This window comes from Arachis stenosperma, chromosome 1 (genome assembly GCF_014773155.1).
Source record: "Arachis stenosperma cultivar V10309 chromosome 1, arast.V10309.gnm1.PFL2, whole genome shotgun sequence".
Lineage (NCBI taxonomy): Eukaryota > Viridiplantae > Streptophyta > Magnoliopsida > Fabales > Fabaceae > Arachis > Arachis stenosperma.
The window spans coordinates 85,549-97,562 of NC_080377.1; the positions used below are offsets into that span (position 1 = coordinate 85,549).

General features: G+C 31.7%; 1 protein-coding gene across 1 annotated transcript; it reads left to right on the forward strand.

Annotated features, from left to right (window-relative positions):
- The first annotated feature begins 666 nt into the window (after positions 1 to 666).
- LOC130964397 (precursor of CEP9-like) lies at positions 667 to 1,152 on the forward strand. The gene has a single exon (XM_057889877.1). The coding sequence runs from the start codon at positions 667 to 669 to the stop codon at positions 1,150 to 1,152; it is 486 nt and encodes a 161-aa protein (XP_057745860.1).
- Positions 1,153 to 12,014: the final 10,862 nt, after the last annotated feature.

The window sequence follows — 12,014 nt, forward strand, 5'->3', positions numbered from 1 at the left end:
GCTAATATTTTTAGCAAGTAACCCAACATATTTTGTTCAACATAGTAATACCATACTTTTAGCCAATATTTTAAAATATTGTTAGTTAATTACTAATAAAAAATAATAAATTATATGATCTAATCGTATATAGTCATATTAACGAAAGCAACTAATTTTAAAATTTACTACTTAAAAATATAATATAAACGTATCAATTTAATTAGATGATCGTATAAAACTCTTTTTACGTAATAAATGTATCAAAATTAAACTCATTATTAATACTTGAATTATTATAATATTTACGATATATAATCCCTGAACATTATTATACCGTGACTTTTAATCTTTTAAAAAGCACAGAAAATTATTTATTTTGTTTTGTAATATTTTTTTATTTTAATATTTCAAAATAATGACCCCAATTATAATATGTAAGTATTATTAGATTCTTTTCTCGAATTCCTTTCTAATAATATTGTATAACAGTATATTGTCATTTTATATGATAATTTTGTCTAGTTGCATAATTTTCCATTTTGAACGAGATTATAAATACTTGATGATTCCTTAACTTACATATCATCCCACCTTGACATTCATCTCTTATCATATTAACAATTAGCAAAAATCTCATAAGTCACTAACACTACTCTTCTCCCTCTTTCTTCTCTTAATAAGGCCATGCACAAATACTTCATTCTATTTCTTGCACTAATAGTTTCCTTCCATGATTGCAATCTTACCCATGCAAGGAAGATCAAAAGAAAGCCATTGAACACAAACATTGAAAAAAATAATCCCCATCCTATTATTCCTACCCTTCCACAACCCAAATCCAGTGTTAATAACGTTCCTGGTCATGCTCCATCGTCAAACAAACACAAAATGACACCAAATAATGGTATGAAGGCAATGGTGACAATTCAACGTCCAAAGAATGAAGTTTCTACAAATGGGGTTGGTCCAGGTCCTAGCCCTAGTATTGGTCACAAGAAATCTAATATTATGAAATCAATGGGAGCAGTAGAGAATCGAGATGCTAATAATAATAAGGTTTCTGTGAATGGAGTTGGTCCTGGTCATAGTCCTGGTGTTGGTCACAAGAAACTTGGCAAGGTTTCCATCAATGGAGTCGGGCCGGGTCCTAGCCCCGGTGATGGTCACTAAAGATGAGGTGATGAAATCAAAGTTTAGATGCTAATAGTTTTATGAATGGCCTGAAGACATGTCTTTCAAAAGTGGATAGTCAAATTAGCCATGTTAATATTATAAGTATTTCCTTTAATGAAAAATAAAATCGCTATCTTACTCTTCCAATCCTTCACTTTCCTTTAAAATCTCAGTTCACAATGCAAACTCACCTTTAATTCCCAAACATGCAGATCGTCTACATCAATGTGTATGTCCCAAATTAATGCAGATTCCATATTATTCTTGCGGGAAACCTTTTTTTTTTAGGGGAAAGCTCAACGTACACACTGATAATGAGGGAGCATATATAATCGACAAAGACAAACAAAAAATAAAGAAATTAAAACTGAAAGCAACTCTTATTTCATTTTTGATATAGTCACCAACGACATGAGATAATTATCACACTATTCTTTAAAGCAACAAAATAAATTAATAACACAATTCTCCATATTTGTTGTCTTGTTCTAAAATATGATATTATTCCTGCGTAGTCAAATATTTCATATAACAAAGAAAAATCTAACTAATTATTTTTTGTGCATTTCTTTTTTCAATAGCATAGTTTTTCAACTCTTAACATGTTTTTTTATGGTACTTAGAATAGTCCAAACATGTCCAATATTAGAATTTATATACATCACACCTATCAAGAAAACTCATATGTAACAAAGAGGTATTACCTTGTACAATTTTAACATTATTCCTACACAAAAGACACACATTATCACTCTGTTCAATGATATCTAATTTACACAACTGATCCTTAGTATTAACCCGACCTATTAAGACAAACTAAAAAAATAGCTCAACTTAAGGTGAAACTAAGCTAGTTCTTTCCAAATTTTATTTGTGAATTTATAACTAATTATACCATTTGCCAAAGTCTCTTAGCTTTCTGCAAAACCTACATAAATGAATAAGTAGAATAAATATATTCTTTGTCGAATTTTCACACTATTCTTTCATATATTTTTGCTATCAATCTCATAGATTACAAGATATCAAGTAGTTGATTCAAGATTTTTGTCTCCCATTAACTAAATTTTTTCATCCCTTATAAATTTCAAACTCACTCTAATCCATCCCAAAATTCACAATCCCCAATTACGAATCCTTTTTTATTTGAAATAAAAAAGAACCTTGAAAAAGAATCTTTCAACTTTTTAGCTTGTACTATAACTTTGTATCCTCCTAAAATTTGGTTAATCTATCATCCCTTACTTTCATAGTAAGTTTATCAATAATCTTCTCTCTAACATGTTGTTTTTTTATTTGCAGATAATATATGTATTTTCACAAATTTTTTTTACTGGCAATGTTTGAATTAATAATAAATTATTAAATTTTAAGTTATTGCATGAGCATGCAACTTTTTTCCACAGCGAATAATCCTCTTTAGAGAACCCCTTCCACCATTTAAATAGTAAAGCATTATTACATACCACTGTATCTCCCCACTTTCATCAAGCCTTCTAATTTCTTCGGTAGCTATATCATCTCTCACCTTACAAGAACTATGCCAGATCGTTCTTCATCTTTCTTCCCCCAAAAGAACTTTCTCTGTAATGAAATTATTCTTTGTGCAACCGCATTTGGCATCTTATACAGACTTAGATAGTAAATAGGTAAATTATTGTTAACTGATTTAATAAGAACTAACTTTCTCACTTTACTAAGAATCTTTACTTTTTACAAGTTAAGTTTCTCCTCTACCTTAACTATGCCCAGCTTTCATATTTTTACTAGCTTCAGATTCGCTCCTAAGTTAATACCAAGGTACCTCACTAATAAAGCAGCCTCTTAACACCTCAGTAGCTGACATATCTATCCAACCTACTCCTAACTATAATTTATCGGTATCAAGCTGCACTTTTCAAAATTAATATTCAATCCAAGCATCATTTTAAAATACCTCAAAAGTCTCTTATAATTTTTTACTATCTTCTCGTCTAGTAGACAGAATAATAATGTTATCTACAAATTGTAGATGCAATAACTCTATATTATCCCTGTCCATTAATAGTGGTGATATTCTCCTATCTCTTACCGTCTTTCCGATCATCCTTTTCAATGCATCCACTACAAGAACAAATAGAAATGGCAACAATGGATCACCTTGATGAAGCCCCTTCTCCATCTTAAATAGTTTCGATAGTGACCCATTAACTAGAATAGAGATAGATGCCGACTTAATACACTCCTTAATCTATTCCTTCCATCTTCTATCAAATCCTATCTTTTCTAGCACAATATCAACAAAACTCCACTTTACTCTATAATAGGCTTTTTGGAAGTCCAGTTTGGTGATCGTTGATGCCTTCTCTTTCAGTTTTCATCCGTTACACAGTTTCACATACAATTAAAGTTTCATCATATATTTTTCTCCCGTTAATAAAGGTACTATGTGATTTTTCAACTAAACCTGACATTATGATGTTCATTCTTCTTGTCAACACTTTAAATATAACCTTATAAAAATATCCAACCATGCTGATAGATTTGAGATTTTTTTATCTCCTTTGACCTAATAAATTTCGGAGACAAAGCTACCCATATGGCATTAAAGGAGTAATCATTTGTTTGTATGTTGATGATATGTTAATCATTAGAACAAATTTAGAAGAAATTTATATAGTATAACAAAGGAGTATCTAATTTCTAAATTCAAGATGAATGATCTGAATAAAATTGATACAATATTAAGCATAAAGGTGTATAAGAATGAAATTGACTTTATTTTAAATCAATCTCATTATATCAAGAAGGTATTGGGAATAGCTATAGCATAATTAGAATATTCTAGTGTTATAAGAACTTTAATATATATAATGCATTGTACCGAGTCTAATATAGCATTTGTTGTGTGCAAATTATCAAAGTTCATAAAAAATCCTAATAACCAAGATTGTAAAGCTATAATAAAAATTCTTGGTTATCTCAAGAAAACTATAAATAAACTTTAGTTTTCCCCTAGTTTTAAAAGATTATTCTAATGCAAATTGGATTATAAGTCTTAGTGACAATTTTAGGATGAACTTCTACTATAGATGGTAGTGCAATAAGTTGGACATCAAAGAAACAAATTTGTATGTATATCACATTTTATTATGTAGGTTGAGTTTGTAGTTTTATCTATAGCAGATAAAGAAGTGGAATGACTCAGAAATTTGTTATCCGAGATAAAGTTGTGATCACAATAGTTAACAATTATTTTAATTTTTTGCAATAATGAATCAATCATTTTTCGAGCATATAATAAAGTTTATAATGAAAAATTTAGACATATAAATTTGAGACATGATTTATGAGATAATTAATAGAGGATGGTGTAATTTTCATTACCTGGTAATAATATCTCAAGAAAATTTAGCAGACTCTTTGACTAAAGATTTGTCAAAGGTTAAAATTAAAGAGATAATTGCTAAAATGAGATTAAAATCTATTGTTATTAAATGATAAAAGTCCAACCTCATTCTAGTAGACCACTAATTTCGAAATTTAATGAGTAATAACAAATTATTTAACAACTAGAACATTAATGATTTAGTGCTATTTAAATAAATTAGGAAAATGAATTAAAATTTGTAATAGATTGATAATATTATTTATCAAAAAATTTTACTGTATAAATATAAAAGTGGTGTCACTCTAATTAATAATTTTAAATATTTTATTTTCATAAATATTCATAAAATTAAAATGAATACAACAAAATTATATAAGTACTTAAAATTATAGGCTCTTTAAACTTGAAAAGTACAAATGCTTAAAATTATACTCTTCCAACTTGAATTAAACTATTTGCGACGATTTGGCTATCAATTTTTTTTAAATGCAACCACTGCAATTCTATATGTAATTTTTTAAAAAAAATATATATTACAAAGATTTATAACTCTCATAATTTTTATAATTATATTAAAAAAATGATGACTTCACAAAACTGCTAAATTTTTTATCTAACATGTATTCAAACACAAAAATTAAAAATAAAAATAATTTTAAAATAGTTAAAATATCATAAGAATAAAAGTATAATTGTAATATACATAAGAATAAAATATTATAATAATATATCAAATTGATTCCAAATTTTGTGAAATTTTGTTAAATTAGTTTATATTATAGTAAAATGTCGGGGTTCAATGACTGGATTGGTGAAATTTGTCATACACACAAATTTTGTTGATGGTGTAATTTAACAAAATTTATAACCGGTGTAAACGAATTCCTTTTAACTTTTAGTATGTCACCTGATGAATTTGTCAACATAATTAAAAAGATTTTTAGGATTGGGTTATGGAGTGTGTCGGTACAGTTACTATGTCAGTGATGATAAATGGATCACCAACTAAGCAGTTTAAGATGGGTAGAGGTCTGCGACAAGGTGATCCTCTTTCTCCCTTCTTATTTGTACTAGTTGTTGATGTCCTACATAGAATGATTGGGGAGGCTGTGAAAAATGGTCGAATATCCCCTCTATTCGTAGGGAGAGACAATATAAAATTGTCACATCTCCAGTTTGCTGATGATACTGTCTTATTCTGCCCGCCAGAGAAAGAGTCGGTTAAGAATTACAAAAGGCTTCTTCGATGCTTTGAACTGATGTCGGGGTTAAGCATTAATTTTGAGAAATCAAGTTTGATACCTATCAATTGTGACCAACAGTAGGTATAGAGGATGTGTAGTCTGCTGGGGTGCAAGGAAGCTGCTCTTCCAGTTAAATATCTGGGGATCCCTCTCGGTGCGAATTCCAGGCTGGTCAAGACTTGGAAGCCAATAATAGACAAAGTAGAGGAGAAGCTAAGCTTATGGAAATCCAAGGTACTTAATAAAGCGGAGAAGCTTGTTCTCATTAAGTCAGTTTTAAATAGTTTGTCGATATATTATTTGAACTTATATAAGATGTCGAAGACTGTTGCGGAGAAACTTGTTTCATTACAAAGGAGATTCTTGTGGAGTAAGGAGGATGGGAGGAATGGCATGGCTTTGGTTAGATGGAAAATGGTCCAAGCCCCGAAGAGGCTAGGCGGGCTAGGAGTCGGTGATGCGATGCTCCGCAATACTGCTCTGCTATTTAAGTGGTGGTGGAAGTTCTCTAAAGAGGAGTGTCCGCTGTGGAAGAAAATGGTTTGCTCTTGTAATAATCTCTCCTCTAACCAGCTTTTATCAATCCAGGATTTACCTACTAAAGGGAGGCCATGGAAGGACATTTGTCAGATACAATTTAAGGAGCAATCTTTAAGAGATAAGATGATAACTGGCTTGGCAATGGAGGTTGGTGATGGCAGAAGGACTCACTTTTGGAAAGATGTCTGGTTAAGTTGCGGTTCTCTAAAGGATAGGTTCCCAAGGTTATTCTCGATTTCAAACCAAAAAGGCTTTGTCATAGGGGTTTGTGAGTTCTGGGATGGGTTTGAGTGGATTTGGAACTTCCAATGGAGGCGTGAGCTATTCCAATGGGAGTTGGAACTTCTGAATCAATTACATGAAATATTGAGGCCTGTTAAACTAGCCTCTGACAGAGAGGATAGAATTGTCTAAAAATTTGACAGGCAAGGTGTATTTTCTACTAACTCCTTTGTGCAGGTACTACAGGTGGAGACGCTTTCGGAGGACGTAACAAGCTATAGCTTTACTAAGACTATTTGAAAAGGTTTAGTCCCTCCAAGAGTTGAGTTATTTATATGGTTTGCGTTGATAGGTAGAGTGAATACAAAAGAAAGACTGGGTCGACTCGGCATTATTGATCAGGGTGATAATGTGTGTGTTTTATATAATAAGGATGTTGAATATGTCTACCACCTGTTTCTTGGTTGTGATTTTATATGGCAGGTGTGGTGTGCTTGGCTATTAGAATTTGGCAAAAAATGGTCCGTTCCGAGTATTTTAAAGGAACACTTTCAAAGCTGGACAGGTGGCATGGGGAAAGAGGAAAGTAAGAAGTGGTTTACAAGCTTCTTCGCGGTAACTTGGAACGTCTGGTTGAAAAGGAATAGGAGATTATTTCAGAATACAGGAAAATGTGTTGAAAACATAATCAATATGACTATGCTTAGCTACAAGGAGTGGAGGAACGACAATTCCTTGTGTTATAGATGATAATACCGAAAATGAGATAGAAATATGCATTTGTTTAAAAATTTTAGATGGTTACTATAGGTATTTATGTTGGTTTATGCCTCTAACGCTCCACATTTGTGTTGAGCTCTTTTATTTAAAAAAAAAAAAAAAAGATTTCTAGGATTGAACAGAGACCATTCACTTGTAGTATAATCGATAGAGTACGGTCTAAGCTAAGTTAATTGATGGTGTACATATATAACTCTTCTTAGTTTAATGGTTCATATCTTCATCATATCTATTCAATTCGTACCTGCTTGCAAGGGAAAAGAAAAATATCTTTAGGGCTTTTCTCCTATTGGCAATTAATTAAATATTGATAATATAGTATATTAGTTATAGCCCTTGGGTACCTTGAAAGGTCACATAATTGAATATCAATGGTCGACATTAGAAGAGCACACTCCACATATTTAGTCAGATTAAACGACATAATGAAAAGGGTTAAGTGCTATTTTATTCTTTAAATTTTTTTGTTAAAAATTAAAATTATTCTTAACATTTTTTTTTCTTTAAAAATGTCGTTAACATTACAATAAATTTTAAAATCATCCTTTCATTAAAAAATACTAACTTTTGAACAAATTTACTCTTAAAAAAATAATTTTTTCTATACAAAATGTCAGAAATTATTTTTTTATATAGAAGACACGTTTGTATTTTTGTCTAATATTAGAGAAAAAATATTTTATCAGTTTGTAGATACATGTTCAACACGTAAAAAATATGGTGATAGGATCTGTCAGCAGTGTGGCAGTTCTCTGACAATACGTAATGAGTATGGACGACTGGACGTGGGTGTGTTGCCTGCGAATCCAACAAACGTTACAGAAATTTCTGCGCATTCCCGAAAAACTACAGCAACACGGGATAGGCGTGTATAAATTGAGCTCCTTCGTTCCAATTTCATGCCCCATTTTATGCTGTGTAGCTAGTGTGTGTTGATAGAGAAGAAATATGAAATAAGGAAGAAGAAGAGAGTTAATAGTGTATGAATAGTGTGTTTAAAAAAAAGAGTAATTATACAAAAAAAAATTATTAGTTTATATTGATTAAAAATAGTATGTAGTTTTATGGTTCTTGAGAAACATATTGTCAATTATTTGGATCATTCTGTTTATGTGAGTTGATAATTTTTATTTTTTTTGTAATTTAATTATTTTAATTATTTTAATTTTAATTAATATTATTTTTTATAATAATATTATTTTTGTTTGTATTTAATATTAATATGTTATTTAATTGAGTTTATAAATATTAAATTTAATAAATAATATATAAGTTTTAGTATATTATTATTTTATTTTATATTTGCTTGTTAATTAGTAAACAGAAAAATAATATAAATGTAGATCCTATTAATTTTTGGAATTATTTGTTATAATGTGATTATTTTTGTATAGATTTAATAAATAATTTAAATGTTAATATTAATGAATATTTTTTATTTACAAAAATAAATAAATATTATGAATTTATAAAAAAATTTGTATGGTTATTTGTTATGATAATTTTGAAAGATAATACTATTGTATGTTATTTTACTTTTTATTTATGACTGTATTTATATTATTTAAACTAGTAAATAAATAGTATAATATGATATATTTAATTTAATTTTTTTCATATAAATTAATTCAATCAGATTATTATTATATTTTATTATTTAATAGATATATTTCATTAAATAATTTAATTTTTAAATTAATAGATATATCTAATGAATAAGTATATTCTTGTTGTACCAGTCTAATAGGAATCTTATGAATCGTAAATTGGATTCGGCGGAGACGTGAAACTCGATGGTAGAAGATGCTTTACGAGCAACGAGATTCTACCATGTTTCTAAAATTGGGGTGATCAGAGGATTTTACTCTTTATTATCTACTTTGGTAGAAATGTGGAGGCCAGAGACTCACACATTTGTATTGCCGATAGGTAAGATTACCGTAACACTGGAAGATGTCGCTCATATATTTGGCCTACCCATTAATGGACAGGTTATGAGCGGCTGAAAAAAAAAAGTGCCACGCATAAGCGGTCTCCCCCTCCACCAGGGCAAAAACGATAAGCATAATGTTCTGGTTACCATCTTGTGTAACAGCAACCAAAAGTGTACCTTTGTATTTTTCGTAAGGTGTGTGCCGTTAACCTGAACCAGAGGCTTGCAATGCTTGAATGCTCTAATGCACGGGTTGAAACTCCAGAATACGCGATGAAGTATCCTGACACCATTCACCTCCTTTCTCTCGTTGTATAGGGGTAGTGTTTCTGTTTGGACAATTGAGTCAGGCATCTTCCGAACCATATCTGAGAACCACCATGGCAAAGTTTGGTAAGAATCTTTTCAACCACTGAAAACTTTGGCTATGAACTTCTGCTTTGCTAACTAAACCTTTCGGTAACTGATGATATAGTTGAACCTTGACTAGACTTCCGCAATTATAAATTTCACTTTGATGGACGGGTCAGTCTCAACCCATGGCCTTATAGCCTCATCAACAGCTGTATCTGAATCTAACTTGGAATGATCCTAAATCGTTTTCATGATGCACGTGTGCCTACCATTATATCTGTTTATCTCCCAATAACTTTTTTTCCATATCAAACTGGCTCGGATAAGCCAATCGCACCCACGCCCATACGTCTTGCATTTTGCATAGAACGTATGTGGCTCAAACTCATACACATTGTATTCGACTCCTCTAGAGATAGTGTAACTTCTAATTGTTGCGACGACTGACTTTCTAGAACTATATTCCATTCCAATCCTGAACTTTTCATCCTCAAGATCAGCAACACCTACAGAAAGCAGAAATCATCATTCATTGATCCATCCAAAATATAAATTAACAAAAATATATTATTCACTCATCATGTACCTATGTTTGCATATTTTGGGAATTCCAGTGCATGCATGGGTCAAGATCAAGTTACGCATAAAAGGTGGAACGTCCATCGGTTGACTAACTACGGGAGGAACCACTACATTCTCCGATGCTGCCTCAACTCCCACATCACCATCCTCGTCTTCGTTGTTGGCTTCATAAGTGGCTTCGAAGTATTATTCGCTGTCACTGTTCATTCCTTTGTACACTACAGTTCTATCATCCTCTATATTTGAATAATTTTGAATCCCATTTGCATCTACATTTTTAAACTCAACATACAACTCAACCTGTGGCTGTCGCACCTGAGTTTGCCAGTAAATTTGAAACATATTCTGCATACTCGCTTTATCAATGATCGGTATAATATCAAACTGTATTAGACCACCAAAAACTATAACGGAATTCCGGTACAAAATACTGCTCACTCTCCTCAACATACCGTTCTCCATGCTTTGATAGAGACTGTACTGAAGCTTCATGAACGTTATGGTGCATGAAACCACAAATAAAAACAGATTCTGACACACAAACCTCACTCTCTCATGAGTATTCTGTATAATCTCACCATTGCAATATACTATTAAGTTTGCGGTACCCTCAATCATACAAAAAACACACTCAAACAACTCTTCTCTTTGCAACACAATGGTACCAAACTTGGCCTTATATAGGCAGAGCACTCAACACGTACACCACGTGTTGTATCGCCATCAAATCACAAAGCGACATGTCTCCCACGTGTTGAAGCTGCCCTCTAATCACACTTCAACACGTCATGAACACGCCCCCCAACGTGTTGAAGTTGCCCTCAAATCACATGTTGCCACGACAGCAACACGCCCCCACGTGTTGCCAGCTCGCCCTCCACGTGTTGCGTTAGCACGTCTCCACGTGTTGATGCTGCACTTTTGACATGTCCACCAACAAGCAAATATACCAAAAAAATGCCCATTTTCATTCAAAACACCAACATACTTGCCATATTAAAAAAAATGAGCCACAAAATGCATCTCTAATATCATACTTTTTACTTGAATCTCACCTAGCTACAACCATTGCTCTTCATTTATTCGCGTCCAATCAATTTCACCTCCATATTTTTCACTATCACTTTTCACTGCCATTCCTAAAATCCCTTTTACAATCCACCACCTTCACAACCAATAGCAATAATAGAAGAGAAGTGGTAAAAAAGAAAAGAAGACGCCATGCCAAATCCAGAGGCAATAATGTTGTTTCTGCTGGTTTGGGTTTGTAGTTTGGAGAAAATGGAAGAGAAAGAAGGATGCGCTGAGGCAGACAAGAGAAATTACAGCAACATCGAAAAAAAAGAAGATAAATTAACATCGATGATGCAATTTCAAAGACAACAAAAAAAAATTATGTTATTTTGACAACTATGGTGGTTTTAAAGATGGTAGACAACGTAAAGGAAAAAAACTTGTCAAAATGACCATCGTAATAGATTCAAGTTCAGTAGAGAGGAGGGAAGTGGTAAAAGTGGCATAAAGATTTACGTCGGAGACGATTTCAAAAACCACGCTCACTCAGTGGCAATTGCCATGGCTTTCCTACTCTATCTCTTTTCTTTTTCTTTTTCTTTGTTCCTATATATAAAATAATTAGATGAAAAATAAAAATTTATAATAAATAAATTATCATAGTATTATATACCATAGTCAAGAATATTAATTAGGATTCCGCTAGGGAGATAATAGACTATTTGAATAATGTGTACAATAAGCTATTGAGTTATAAAATGAACATCTTCTATACTATCTAAAATAACTATTCGAGTACTAAGGAAATAAACATCTTCCC

Coding starts and splice junctions, on each gene's coding strand:
- LOC130964397 (XM_057889877.1), top strand. CDS start 667: ATGCACAAATACTTCATTCTATTTCTTGCACTAATAGTTTCCTTCCAT.